Source organism: Tursiops truncatus, chromosome 16 (assembly GCF_011762595.2).
Source record: "Tursiops truncatus isolate mTurTru1 chromosome 16, mTurTru1.mat.Y, whole genome shotgun sequence".
Lineage (NCBI taxonomy): Eukaryota > Metazoa > Chordata > Mammalia > Artiodactyla > Delphinidae > Tursiops > Tursiops truncatus.
The window spans coordinates 57546291-57562306 of NC_047049.1; the positions used below are offsets into that span (position 1 = coordinate 57546291).

At 37.9% G+C, this 16016-nt stretch overlaps 1 protein-coding gene across 6 annotated transcripts in view; it reads right to left on the reverse strand.

Annotated features, from left to right (window-relative positions):
- KAT6B (lysine acetyltransferase 6B) overlaps positions 1 to 16016 on the reverse strand; it is a 196106-nt gene that overhangs the window by 54157 nt on the left and 125933 nt on the right. For all 6 annotated transcript variants that reach the window (XM_033842427.2, XM_033842425.2, XM_019935993.3 and 3 more), the window contains exons 4-6: positions 12174 to 12282; positions 2505 to 2620; positions 2196 to 2277 (exon numbers count right to left, since the gene is read on the reverse strand). In XM_033842427.2, the coding sequence (XP_033698318.1) occupies positions 2196 to 2277; positions 2505 to 2620; positions 12174 to 12282 (307 nt within the window). The remainder of the gene's footprint in view (positions 1 to 2195; positions 2278 to 2504; positions 2621 to 12173; positions 12283 to 16016) is intronic.

Below are 16016 nucleotides of genomic sequence, written 5' to 3' on the forward strand. Positions count from 1 at the left end.
CACCAAGCTTCCCTAGACCATGTAAACACACATGAAAACCCAATCTTGTCATATTATATATCTTTTGATTTGAGGGAGACATTTTCAAGTCAATTGTTTTTTTGAAATTTCTGGGAAAAAAGTATTTGTTTTGTCTCTTTTTGAAAATTTTCTAACTAAATTATAAGATATAGTTTTTAAAATTAAAACTTAAAATGTTTAAGTACTATGGAGCTACAATAATTAAAACTATGCACCTGGCATATGGAAGCAGGTCAATGGATAAGAACTGAAAGGCCAGAACAACTGAAAAGTTTAGCATATCATGAAGGTTGTATTTCAAATCAGTGGGGAAAGGATGAAACGATTGAGTAAAGGGTGATAGAACATACAGCTGTCTATCTGGAAGGAAAATAATTATTTCCTATCTTTTATAAACACAAATTCTAGGCAGATGAATATTATATGGCAAAATTAAATGTTACAAGCACCAGGAAAACTATGTGGATATTAATATAATCTAAGCATGACTGACATGTAAGACTGAAGCCATAAAGAAAGAGATTCATGGATTTGACTACATAAAAATATAAAGAGCTTCTGCAAATCAGTAAGAAAAAAGTGAAAACCCCAATGAAAAATGATTAATGAATAAAAACAGGTACTTTACAAGATGATATACAAACAACCAATAATCAAACACAAAAAAGTTCAATTTCATTATTTAAAGAAAAAAATCATCAGACATCTTTTTTCTGTTATCTAATTGGTAAAAATTTTAAATAAAAACACTGTATTACATTGAATCTAAGATACCACTGACTATAAGATGCATCTGATTTCAAAGATGTTAAAATGTTTTTTAAAAAAGTGTGTCTTAGATTCAACGAAATATAGTAATAGTGAGTGCTGGTCATTTATACAGGGAAACAGGTATTCTCATACACTGGTGGTTGGTCTGAAAACTGATACAACCTTTCATGTACACAGTCTTTGATCCAGCAATTCCTCCCGGAGGAATTTATCATAAGGCAATAATTGTGGATGGAAAAAATTGGAAACACTTGTAATATCCACAATAGGGGATTGGTTAAATAAGTTATTCTTTTCTTTACATGGGGTTGCAAAATCAATTATGTTCAGGAACCACCCAGGTATAATATATATGACTGAAGCAAGCTGAAATGTAAGGCAACAGGTTGCAGTGAGACTGAGGCAGAATGGGGCACTGACAATTCAAATGCAAAATTTAAAAAATATTGCACCAGCTCTTCTGTAACGCAGTTAAGAGAAGTCTTTAAAAAATATATAGAGAGATACAGATAGATAGATGATAGATAGATAGATAACCAACAAAACATTTCTGTGGCCCACAGTCACCAGGTTTGTAACCCCTGCTCTATGTACTATGGAGTTCTACACACTTATTAAAAAGTATGTTTAGGAGAACATTTAATGATGTGGGAATGTGAAAAGCTATTGTTAAGAGGGAAAAACCATAAACATGTACAGACTGTTCCATTTCTTTTTAAAGGGGTGGGTGGGGGCAGGGAAGGAATTTCTAACTGATTGTTCTTATTCCTTTTTGCCAATCTATATTTTCTACATCTTTCACAATGAAAATGTATAAATTTTGTAATAAGAAAGCAAAGTTATTTTTAATGTTTAATATATTATCATATGAGAAAAAGAAGGCTGAGCTTGGCTGACTACCCGATAAACAGAAAAGAAAATCCATATTCTATATGGATATATCCATGTAAGATAGTTCAGATCCTCATGTTCAAAATTATCAACTAATGGCCAAGAAAATGGTGATGGCTCCTGTCATAGGACTTTTCTGGAGTCATCATTATCACCATCATTGAAAATAGGTAATTTCTTACCTCTGAACATTGTACTGAATAACATGGAGAGTACTCTAAACTTTTGACCTACCTAATCTAAACTTATTCTAATAGGGGAGTGGTTTCAGGACAGGAATGGTCTTTTTAGTCCTGTGGATGAATTAGAGTATTTATCATATACATTACCCCCAAACTCAATGCTCTTACACTTCTCTGCTCACAACCTGTACTAAACCCTCAAGTATAGGGAAGGTAGGAGGGATGAAAAAAATGTTTAAGGAACCTGTATACTTCTGAGCTGTCAGACATTAGGACAAGGCTAATGTGTACACAATAAAACACATTTTTAAATATGGTTTAAAATTTCACCTTTTGGCATTCTGGAAAGTGGGGGATCACAGCACTCCATATGGAATCCTCTATCGCAGGAGTCACAGAAAAGCATATTATCCTGCAATATAACATATTAGAGACTAATTGAGACTGAAATCAACTGTAAAAGGCCACAAATTCTTATGTTATCCAATTAACAAAAATAAAATATAAGGAAGGAGCACCACGATCCCTGTTGAAATGTATTTAAACATTTAAAAATAGCAACAATCTATAAAAATGAAAAACCTTAACACTGAAAACTAACAATTTACCTGGAGACAGACTACTGAGAGCCATACTTACTGCATTTTTGCCTTGGATTCTACATGCACTGCATGTCTTGCATTCGATGCACTGCCACCTTAAGGCCTTTACGTTTGTTGTTAATTCAGGACAAAATTTCAAACAGGATGGGTGTCCTATAAGAATAAAAAGCAAATTGCTTTATGGGACTGGTGCCTTCAATTTTTTAAACTCCCGTTCCCTAATATTTAATAGATGGTGATGATGCCAGCCAAAGAACCTTAGGAACCTGAAAGTACAAAAAGATCAAAGAGGGAATTCCCTGGCAGTCTAATGGTTAGAACTCCGAGCTTCCATTGCAGGGGGCACAGGTTCGATTCCTGGTTGGGGAACTAAGATCCCCCGCAAGCTGCATAGTGAGGCCAGAAAACAAACAAAAAACCATATCAAAAAAAATATATATATATATATCAAAGAATCCAAATTACACTTTCCTTTCTGTCTCCCCCGCCCCACCCCCATATGTGAGAGAGTGACTGTACAAATGTTTTCCCTAAGAGAAATTTGGAAAATTTACGCCAATTCTAATCACAAGTGTTGGAGAACTTGAAGATAACGTATGCTCAAGATCATGTTCTCATGCCTGTGCCTTCTGTTAAATCTCTTGACCTCGCCCTCTTCATCGATCACCATCTACTCCGAAGTTTTCTGGCTTGCCAGCCTGCGAGGAGAGTGCCGAAGTTCAAACAATTCCTGCTCTCTGAGTATAATGAAATCTTAAAACAACAGTTAACTAACTAAAAATCTGCGGCTGCTTAACATAATACAACAAACAAATGGAAAAAAGAAAAAAAAATCCAATAGCATACAAAGAATGTCCCATTGCTGGGATACACAAAGAAGAAACTATTGCCATCTTGCCCCTGGGATGCTGAACTTAAAATCTGTAAGTAGGAGTAGAAACAGTGAATTTGGAAGTTGCAAGATCCAGGCTAAATGGAATATGCCAAGAAACATACCCTTAGCAAGTGTTCCCCCATTTTTCTGAGTGTTCAGCTTTTCTGCACTGTTTTGTTTGTTTGTGGTTTTTTTGCGGTATGTGGGCCTCTCACTGTTGTGGCCTCTCCCATTGCGGAGCACAGGCTCCGAACGCACAGGCTCAGAGGCCATCTGCACTGTTTTGGACACACTTTTCATCTAGCAGCTCTCACCTCACAGAGGAAAACTGGAGACCCGGAGGGGCAACGCCATTCAAGGAAGCCAGCCAGGCTACACTGAATAATAGATTGCTCCAAAAGGTTTGGGGAGTGTGAGCCTAGACTCTTTGGAAGGCAGTTCAGTTTAAAATTTGATGGTCTTTTATCACATAAACCTAAGATCTCCAAATTTGATTTTACTTTTCTAAATCTGGTCTTAAAACAGTAAGAACGTTAGTAAATTCCATGTGAAAGAACTTATTACCAAGCTGCAAAAGAAACCTGAGGGGTAATAAAAAAAAAAAAAAAGCAGATCCTGAAATTTCAAAACTGTTTTATAATTTCCTGACTTTGGCAGGCTCATTGTTTAAATATGTAGTTTGGGTTGCTGCCAAAAAGGTCCTCCTCCCTAAAGCTTAACAGGTGCTTCATGAAATTCCACCCACCAGGAGACTTGGCTTTTTGAAGTAAAAACATTCAAAATCAATCATCAATACTGTTAATAAAAGCACACTATTCCTGAGTTAAAAAAAAAATCTAAACATCTGTATTTAAGATGTTGAGCAAATAAAGTGTTGTCATAGGATTACGACCTCAGGCAGGAGAGACACCCAGGCAGATGCATTTAACCTATGACACTATTCTTTTACAAGGGCTTCTCTCATTCAAATGAATGTGGGGGGGAAGAGTTTAAATATATAAAAATGGTTATCAATCACCTCTGTCTGCTCAGGAACAGCAAAGACAGCTTGCTTTTTGACTTTAAGAAGTACACTCTGAAGGGGGAGGGGAAGTTCTACTTTGATCAGGTTTTTCCCCTCCCCTTAGGTAGTAAGGGGGGTAAAAACTCAAGTTTTAAAGAACAGCAATTTAAATTCCACCCTTAAAATGGGTCCCATCAGCTTAAAAGTATACCATTTACTTCTCTTTTTTTCTCCCTTTTTATTACTTCCTGTAAGTCATACATCACTAGCACATATGACCTCAATTTCATGCACTAAATTTTTCTCTACATCGAAATCTGCTTTTGTACTTTATAGCTCAATATCCAGCAACTAAGGTAATTCACATCATATTATATAGCTCAGTATTTATTCTCGCAGATATCCTATGAAAAATACTTTTTAATAATTAATTGTACATTTTGAAAGTTAATGGATTTCAGCCACTTTTAATCAAGAGCAAGGAATATGTTTCCTCTTATTGCTTTCTCTCAAAGTAATATTATATCTCAACTACTACCACTTAAGCTACCCTATCAAATTCTAAAATCTTCAGCCTATCTTTTCTTTAGGCAGCAATCTTACCTTTATTTAGCTCAAGAGAATTGGCCATAGATCCCTTCCAGCTCTAAATTTCTATGATTCTGTAAAGGATGCTGAGAGATGAAGAAACATTTCCTCTTTACTTTCTCACGGCCAACTTTAAAATAACACAAAAGACTGTAACTGAATCTTGACATACTACTACACAATCTATAATAATTAGATAAAGGACAACAATACTATTGATAATGCAAGTCCTTACCTCCCATTTAGCCATTCCATAAATTCAACAGTTCCCCCTAAAATTTGGGTTCTCTCTGATGACACAATTCAGGGCGGTTTACCCTTCTGGAGTTTGTTTTATTTTTGTGGTTTGCAATTTATCTGATTTGAGAACATAATATATATATTCATTCACTCATTCATTCCTATTACCAGCACATACTAAGCACTGGTAGCTTATAACAGTTTTATCTAGCAAAACCAGAGGCGTATTGTTTAAAATTAAACAAGTACCAGTGAGACCACAAACCAGTAGAAATGATTTTTGGAGTAAGTACTATGGGAGAAAAAAAAACATGGGCTCTGTAGTAGACAGAATAATGCCCCCCAAAGATATCTATACTGTAATCCCTATAACTTGCCAATATAGTACCTGACATGGCAAAAGGGGCTTTGCAGACGTGACTAAGGGTACAGGCCTTGAGATGGGGAGACTATCCTGAATTATCTAGGTAGGCCCAATCTAATCACGAGTACTTAAAAGCAGAGAATCTTCCAGCTGGGTTAGTAAGATGAGATGAAACGAGGAGGAGGAGAGGTTCAAAATAGCAGAAGGACTCCACCCAGTGTGGGGGAAGCCACACACAAGCCAAGGAATATGGGTGTCCATTAGAAGCAGGGAATGCCGTTCACCTGACAGCAAGAAAATGGGGATCTCGGTCCTGCATACGCAAGGAACTGAATTCTGTCAACAATTTTGTGGCAACGTGTTATAGCAGCAACGGAAAACTATGAAAGATTCAAGACACTCGGTCCCTCGGATTGGCTATCTGACCAACCATCTGTCCATCTGAGACACAGTGAGGAAAAAGACAGACATTTCAGATCACACAGTCCACCAGGAAAGACAACCATTAGACAAGAATTAGGATGGGGTGGCTTGGAGATATGGGTAAATCTAGCAGGAGGTTAGAGGCAGGCCTTCCTAAAGAAGAGACCCAAAGGATGAGTGGGAACAGATGGGACCAGAGGGGGGAGCAGGGTGGGAGAAGACGGCATGTGCAGAGGGAGAGGAGAACACGGTGACATTCAAGAAGAGGAAAGAGGTTTGATATAACTAGTGTGAAGGGGATGGTGATGTGCAAAGGGGTCAACAGGAGCCCAATCCAGAAGAGTGTTTTGGGCTTGGATTTTTCCTAAGGTTAACTGGAGGACACTAAAAAATTCTGTAATTAGATTTACAATTTTAAAAAGTAACTTAGGCTTAAGTATGGAAAATGGATAAGGGGAAAGAGGGTAAATATTAAAGTTAGGTTATTACAATAGCAGCTCTGAGCAGGTCTGGTGCGGGTTATGGATATACTGAGGATGTAGGATACATATTAGGACATAAAACCAATGCATTTTTGGTGATTTCTTGCTATGAGAGAATAGGATAGAGGAGGGCTTGTAGAACTGAATGAGTAGCTGGTGGGATGCCATTTGCTGAAACGGGAAATCCCTGAGGAGAAGCAGGATGTTGTCTGTTTGCTAAGATTTCTTTTTTTATTGTGGTGGTTGTATTTTGGGGGGAAGGAGCAGTGTAAGGTTCATCAGCTGCTTTGGATATTATCTCTGAGGAGCCTGCAGGGTGTCAAGTGGAGAAGTTCTGGAGGCATTTTTATCTAATGGTCTGGAACTCAAGAGAAGTTATGAAGCACAGTGAGGAAACACAGGGCCAAGGACAGAATCCTGAAGAAACTATGAGGGGATGAAGAGAGGCCAAGGAGCTCACAAAAGATCTGAAAGAAGTGGTAGAGAGAAAACACAGAGAATATGAAATCACGGAAGCCAAAGGATGAGAACATTTCAAGGAAAAATATTCTCAACAAGTCAAGTATGGCTGAGAGGAATATCTGGTGTGGACTGAAAGATGTCCATTAGATTGTGACCAAAACTTAGAAGGCACCTTTAGATTTTGCTACATGGAGGTCACTGTTAATCATACCAGCATAAGTTTAGTGAAGTAACAGGCCTGAACAAGGCTTCTGCTTCCTGTTACTCTGCTTGGATGGTCAATCCAGCTTTGGGCTTGTGGAGGGTGGGGCTCACCAACCCTTCCTCCTCCATCCCTGTCTATTCCTCTTTGGAGTCCATCTTGAGGTTTCTTTCTAGTCAAGGGTCTCCTTCCAAACCTAATTATTTCTGTATCTACTCAGTGTGAAACTGGATGACTAACCAACAAATCCCTGGGGCATTTTCTCACAGTAACCTTAAGAAACTAGTGATTTTAAAAATACACACACACACACACACACACACACACTATACACACACTGGTATACCCGTATATTACACCAACAAGCTCAGTCTGGGAACAGAAGGCAGGCAAGTTTTGTTTAGGGCTAACATACAAATAAAGACGAGCCCAGGAGAGACTTCAGGTCTCCTGAGAGTGGGCTGACATTGGACCCTGTGGCTCTGGCTCCCTTTACTGTACAAAGGTGATATTCCATCTCTCCCAGCTGCATCACAGCAGCCTTGCTGTCTCCAGTGTCAATGAGCTTCCACTTAGAATGATGCTATAATTTTGAACTGTGCACTTATCTTAGATTTGCTAATTTGAAAACACACATGCACACAACTCATCTGTAAGTAAGATTTAACCACCCAGCAATCTGAGCAGCAGACACAAAATTTCATTTGGTATAATATCTAATACTTATGTGAAGCTAATTAAAGATAATTTGGTCTTAATGAGGCAAAGAGAATATAACAGTGTTAATTTCAAAGTAGGCTGATCCATGAAAGTCAAGTAAAATCACTTCCTAGTCCCAACATTTCCATAGACCTGAAGACTACGTAATGAGTCCCACATTCATTTTAGTGCTTCGAATAATCTTTCATCTTTGGGTAATGTTTTATAGTTACTGATAATCTTCATAGCATTATCTCACTGGATCCTCACAACAGCCCTGTGGATGTGGGGTGCAGACGTCACCCTCTGAATTTCACAGATGTCTAAAGTTACAGTTCCATAGCCAGCAAGCAAAGAGGACTGGAACACCACATTTGGGTCTCCTTGTACTATGTACCTCATGTAAATGTCACTTCACATTTTTACTACCTGCAAACTTGAATTATTTTTTTCAAAAGAACTTCCAGCAGGAAAAGCATAGTTAAAGAATATACTGCCCATTTGCAGCACTGAGCCATCTTTAAAAACACAGAAATTTCTAATTGGCTTTACTTTATGATGTAAGCAGAAGGAAACACTTATTACTCAGGTCTATGAAATCTAAGCAGAGTCTAAATGTGATATCATACAAATGGTACTTCAGATAGAGGTGACTAAAAACCTACAGGAACATATGGGAAACACATTTAAGAGTGATCCTCCTTATGGGCTGCCATCTATATTTCCTTTTTTGGGTTTTATACTGCTATGGGTATTTTTTTCACAGAAACATCTTACATTAGGGATTCCTTTGATCATTACAAACAGTCTCAATGCAATCCCAGAACCAGTGGACTCTCTTGAGTGTGAGACAGTGGCCACTTCCATGAGGCCAACCAGGGCTACCAGCCACTCTGTAATTCCCACTTCCGAAACTGAACTGGACCATGACAATGGGGATCTCACCATTACTGGAGGACACCATTGAGCCAGCGGTGTCTAGCCTATTTTATTCTTTTTCCCTTATAATCACCAACGTGTCACAACAGAGCATTATAACTACAAAATCCCTCCAAGCTCTCTAAGAAGAACCGTATTTTATTTTGGTCCTTCTATTTCAAGACTAGCAAATTGCAAAGTCCACTCATATACCAGATGAAGTAAATGTCTACAGTGCATCTCCCTGAGTTTGGAAAAAAAATTTTTTTGGGGGGGAGAAACTAAACTAGCTAAATCCAGACTGGCACAGTACACTCAAGGGAAGATTAAGTGAACCTTAACACTAGAGCCAGATCACACTGTGGAGTCCAGAGAAGTACTCCGAGCCTGTCCTCTACCCTAAACAAAGGGACATGATGACCCCAGAGCTTGAATTTCTGCCACGACCCATATCTCAACTCCAAAGCCTCTAGCTCATTCTACCTGAAGGGAGGAGGCTCACAAAATGACTCTGGATAGAAGCCTTCTAGATAGCATCCGCAATCCATTCTTCTCCATTTGTTAACACATTCTTGGCCGGAGACATATTTTGGCCACAGGCGTTAGTTTCTGCAAAAATCCCCCAGTCAATAATGTGTTAAAAAAGAAAATAAGAGATCATTTTTGAAAAGAGAAAACATAACACTACACCTATACACCCTGGAAAAGTAAGAAACTTCAGGGGGAAAAATATTTCAGTGACCTCCAAGTATAAAGGAAATCAAACCTCTCCTTTGGCAGGTCTTCCATCTGGGAAAGACGAAGGGAGATTGGTTACATCAGAAAATCTAAGATCTACCTGTTTAGAATTACAAGCCTTTATACCCTGTGAAAGAGGCCTTGAAGTTATGATCTAGGAGATAATGATCTCTTATCAGCTCAAGTAAGTGTATCACCAGAGGTAAGGAAATATATGAAGGGAACTTTTCTTTCCAGATTTAAGTATGTCTTTAATCTGTCTAGGCGCCCAGACAAATAGATACTCAAGAAATGAAACAGTTAAGGGTGTTTTTAAAGTACCACCTTAAAAATCACAAAGGGTAAACCCTAGACAAGAGAACACCACTAAATTTATCAGGCAGTTACACAAAACAATAATTCATTCAGAATGAGCCTCGTGGGAAAACCCAAAAGATAACTACAGAGTCAGAACTGATGAGTGAGGCACTACCTCACCAGGATAAAACAAGGAGATTGCAGGAGTGAAATTTATTAACCTGAACATACAGATAATGTTTCCATGCCCTTTTGTCACTAGCTATGATACCATGGGCAGGTGAAAGAGTTTTAATGAATCTGTAAAGCCCATCTAAAAGACTGTCAGAAAGCATTTCTCAAGCAGAGTTTGAAATGTCTTATTTCCAAGGCTCTCTCCTCTTAGTCAGGTTCTGAGAGCTGCAGAACCACTCAGGGCCTATCAAGTTAAACCTTCACAGGAGGAGGAAGAATCATCACACAACAGTGCCATTCGTCAGTGTGAAACATTTCCTCTATCTAACCAACAAGCAGCTGTCATAAATGATAAGATTTTAAATTACTTGCAGCAATCAAGAAAAATATCAAACATGCCAAACAACAACAAAAATCCCACAACTGTTGGCATTTATAACACACTTACCAGAGTTGTTGTAGACCTTATGTTAGGCTATTTACTTGTGTTCTCTCCTTTAACTTCCATACAACCCAAGAGGTAGGTGCCACCATTATCTCTAGTTTTCTAATAAGGAAACTGAGGCTCAGAATGGTTAAGTAACTCATTCAAGGTAGAGGAGCTGTGGCTGCCTTTCTACTTTGCTCTTAACCACTATACTAAACTGACTTCCTAAATGAGAGTATGCTATTGTGTTTTATAGATTTGTTGATGTTTTTAAAGAATTAACTGTAACCAGAGAAATACTTGGTAATTAATTTTAAGATAACATTTTGGGGAGAAAAGTTTCAGTAGGCTGGGAGAAGAAAATTTAAAGATTAACACAGAGATTAATTTTTAAAAACCCAATAACTGCTACTCACTCTGTTGAGAGAGATACGTATGGAGATACGTATGGAGATACGCACACGTGTGTGTGTGTATACATACATACATATAACCATATATATCTCACCTGGGCAACTTATCACCTGCTTAACAGGAAGGAAGATTGGCTGGTAAGACAAATTCTTTTAGTGTAAGCACAATTTGAGTTTTTTGGGGTTTTTTGCGGTACACGGGCCTCTCACTGCTGTGGCCTCTCCCGCTGCGGAGCACAGGCTCCGGACTTGCAGGCCCAGCGGCCATGGCTCACGGGCCCAGCCGCTCTGCAGCACGTGGGATCTTCCCGGACTGGGGCACGAACCCGCGTCCCCTGCATCGGCAGGCGGACTCCCAACCACTGCGCCACCAGGGAAGCCCAATTTGAGTTTTAATTTCCGTTATAAAAGTGGAGGTGCGGTCTTAAAATCCTATGCTGAGAAAAAGCGGTGACAGCAACCTTGAAAGCTCTTTGGGTATTGCAATTTGCCAAAGGCCCAGTGTCCCTACCCAGCAATTCCTTGATTGCAACATCACCTTCTGCATAGACCACCCTTTTCCTTTCTTATCCTGGGCAATATAAATTTCTTTCATGCCTGATGACTTCTGGATTCTATCAATGTGGTTTCCAGAATACTGTCCATCCCTTTCCAGCTGTCACACAGAGCTGGGCTGTAATATTATATTTCACCAGTAGGTGTCAGGACCTGAAACACTATGTATTCCAACTGAAACGTCTTAAATTGAGACTTCAGGTTATAGAAAACTACTGATTCTAGGTGCATTCAGCATGAAAGTTTAGAATTCTCTACCTTGAATTTACCTGCAATGTAGAATAGTCCAAGTTAAATTATTAATGCTGGTATGAAATCAAGCTTAATTTAAAAGATGAATATACGGGCCTCCCTCGTGGTGCAGTGGTTAAGAATCCACCTGCCAATGCAAGGGACATGGGTTCAAGCCCTGGTCCGGGAAGATCCCACATGCTGCGGAGCAACTAAGCCTGTGAGCCACGACTACTGAGCCTGCACTCTAGAGCCCTCAAGCCACAACTACTGAGCCCGTGTGCTCAGAGCCCATGCTCCACAAGAGAAGCCACTGCAATGAGAAGCCCGCGTACCACAAAAAAACTAGAGAAAGACCCAACGCAGCCAGAAATAAATAAATAAATAATTTTTTAAAGCTTTTAAAAAAATTTTATTTATTTTATTTTATGACATATGGTTTATGTCAGTGTTAATATACTCACACTTCCCCCCCACCTGCATTTACTTTTTAAATTTAAAGCTTACTCTATTATCAAATATCGCTTTAAATAACAAACTTTTTTTCGATAGAGAGAAATCGCATGTAGCTATAATGGGGGGTCATTGTACACACATACACAAAATACCAACTTACCACTACTGCCACAATCTGCACAGGAGAGGAGTTCTTCTGGTTTCTTTTCACGATTAGATTCTTTTGTCCCCAGACAGAAGCTGCATATTGGAATGGGATCGGCACGGGGCTACGAAAAAAATTAAAATGAAAAAACACTGTTAGTTTTCCATTTCAAAATTTAAAACAAAACATTAAAATCAAAAGCTTCTTACATATTTCTTTACCAAAGAAAAACTGCTGAAATAAGGTATTCATATCAACATTTTCTGCTAATAAAAAACCCCTCGAATTATTTGACACTAAAGTATTGCCAGAATAATGCATTTATGTGTAATGTATAAGAGTCAGAAGTAATTTTCATTAACCCAATGAAATCTAAAACCTTTATATATTACACTACCTTCCTGAAATAAACATTAAGAATTCATTTGAAGTCTCAATTGTTCCCATAATCTATATGCCTACTATAAATTGATTCACCTATTCAGTATTACAGTCTATGAGTATCTTCTAGTCAGACCAGATTGTTTAATTAAACTTTATCAAATGTTTTAGTACAGGTTACTATTATGCATCAATTAAATATTTGACATAAAATACTGGTATGTTAAAAGGTGACATAGTAACAGCATTAGAACTAAGCAAGAACTTTAAAATTCTATGGGATCACTTGAGATGATCAAAAGACCATTAACAAGACCTTTCTGGCACCAAGGTCTTCAAAAGTAAACCACACCATGCCACACAAAGGAGACAAACTCTCAATCTCTGACATTCCCACTTTCAATAAAAGAAAGAACAAAACATTTGTCTAACCCCCAGCACCCCTTTAACTCTCACTATGGAAATTGCTTCTAACAATGTATAAATCTGCATACATTTTAGTGCCTCCATTGTTATTTATGAGTACCAGCAACACTAGTATTCCCATCCAAATGAAGAGTTGACTGTGTCTACAGATCTGGTCACATTATTTTGAACAGCCAAACTGTATGAAAACTAAAATTTTATTTCATATTCCAAGCTTCACACATGTTGTCTGCTAGCCATCTGAATGTAACTATAATGTATTTATATTTGAATCTCATGAATCAAAAATTTAGGGCAAGAAAGCTTAGTATAATCACAAATTTTTTTAATGTAAATTAAAAACAAGATTTTGCTAGGCCTAACTTTCTAAATATACATCAGCGTAAAATAAACCTCATTTGTTCAGCCACTCTGTTCCAAACGCCTGATACATTGCCTGATGCACAGCAGGCACTCAAAATGTATTTGCTAACTATATAAAAATATATTTGAATATAAATGAAAGAAACATATGCTAGTTTAAAAACACTTATCTCTAAAATAATATTTCAAATGGTAATAATGATTCCAACAAACGTTCAATGTGACATGTCATCAAAAACCAGAATTCACCTTATGACCAAGCATTTGCAAAATTGTTCGTTATGACTGTTAATTTCATCTTACAATATAAGTGTTCATTATCTTGCCCTATTTTTCGGTTTAATTTGTTCTTTTAATATGCACAGGTTTCACTTTCTGAGGTAACTATGCAAATGCGTTTTTGTAGCCCCAGTTAAAAAGCAGAGTATAAAACACTGTATTAGAAAAACCAAAAAAGACAAGCTACAACAAACTGGTCACTGACTCCTGCCACCATTTTTTAAATGCCAGATAATCAGCACTGCATAATTATGGATCCATAGTTATTACTCACAACTGTTCAACTGCAGCACCTTGGGAACACTTTTGTTCCTTTAAATAGCAATTAAAAGAACAATCTGGTTTTCAAGTGACAACATTCCCCTGATAGATTCTAGCTAAAACCCAGTCCTTATACTAATGGGATTGCTGCTTTCATTTGATACAACAATGCTCAAGCCATTGCTGCCATCCTTGCACTGATAAATAATTTACAAAATGTCACATATCATTCATGCAGTGAAACCAATCCAAATCTGCAATCCCATTTTTCCTTCCCAGATGAATTTTTAGCTGTAAGAAAGACACGGCCATCAGCCAGCATTCATGCTCATTTTTCGTTTTTAACTAAAGGTAACACAAAGGACAAAGGTTGCTAGTAGTTCATGGCCAGAAAGACCGATGTCCCACACTCTGCTCAATAATAGAAAGCATAGATGATATCACTTCACGCCACACTCAAGCAAGCCCCACCATGCTGATGTATGCTCACAACCATTTATTTTAGGGATAACTGTCTCACAATACTCTATAAAACCACTACATTATACAGAAATGTCTGCCCTGCTGAATTATTGATAATTCAAAGCACTTTTTGCTAACCTCAGTATAGCCGAGTCTAATTAACTTTAAAAAGCTGTCACTTGTATGAAATGAAACTTTTACAGTAATGCACGTAAATGGGTCACAGAATTATTATGATTCACTATTCTCGATCAGACTACACATAAACTGTTTCAAAAAATAATCCCTGGTAATAGATTAAAATGGATTGCAGTCAGAAAGAGGTCTGAATCAATGGCAACTCAATTCTATATAAATCCACTACTGACAAATCATATTTAAGAGGTCTGAAAATGGAACCAAACATCTCCCAGTTCTGAATTCCTTTCTTTGAAATTTCACACCACCACCTAACCTGTTGATCACATTTTCTTATCAACATGCCTGAATACTTCAGTCTGATCTTGAGAACGAACACTCACGGACAGGTTTAAACTCTGCAAACTGCTCGGGAAGCATTTCTTCCTCACCTCCCATGTGATGGTCCTGGGGCAGCTACTAGGCTAGAGGCCACTCATACACTAGCTCATTTAATCATCTTAACAATCCTGCCAGGAATGTATATTATTATGCCCATTATAGGAAAGAAATTGAGGCTCCGAGAAGTGAGGTAACTTTTCTAAAGTTGCAGAGGTTCGAGTGTGGAGCTGGGATTCAAACACAAGTGTGTCTTCTTCGGTAAAGCCCATTTCTCACCTTTACTACCTCCCCTCCTTATCTCTCCTCAAGAAAAACCAATGTTTAAAAATTATTTTCCATCAGCAGTAATAACTCTAATGTGCTCATAATCTCTGCCATCCAATTTCTCCCATGACCAATGGCATACGTTTTGTAAACTATTAAAAAAGCAACCTATAATATGCTATAGATTATTTATTGATTACAATGGGGAAATGGTACCTTTACAATGGAAAAGTCTGGTAGACAAACCCTTAACTGAGCAATCGAACCTATCAGCCATTAGGGGACAAACTGACATGAGATGCCTCCCAAGCATGGCGCTGAAGGACTCAGCACTGCCTATGCAGTGTTCTTACTGGAAACATTTAGCCTCAATCTAATCATAAGGAGACAATCAGGCAAATCCAAATTTAGGGACATGCTGGCCTGGACTCTTCAAAAACTGTTGATGCCATGTAAGACCCAAAAAAGAGCAGAACCAATTTAGGCGATTAAAGTGGTGGGAAAACTAAATACAATTTGCAATCTTTGCTTGGATTTCGAATTTTTAAAAAATAACTCACGGCTGTAAAGAACACTATTTGGATAATTAGGGTAACATGCACTAAATAGCAGACAACACATAAACTAGACTGTGATTACATAAGAATTGTCTTAGGAGTTATGTGCTGAAATATTTTGGAGTAAAGTGTCATGATGTCTGTAACTTGAGCTCAAATGATGCAGGGGGAAAAATCTATGTGTATTACTAGTGTATGTGTGTGCAGAGAGGAAGAGAGAAAGCAAATGTGGCAAATGTTAATGGCTGGTGAATCTATATAAAGGTACTTGGATGTTCATGACATTATCCGTTCAATTGTCTAATTATTTGTTTCAATGTTTACAAGTTTCCAAGCAAAAAGCTGG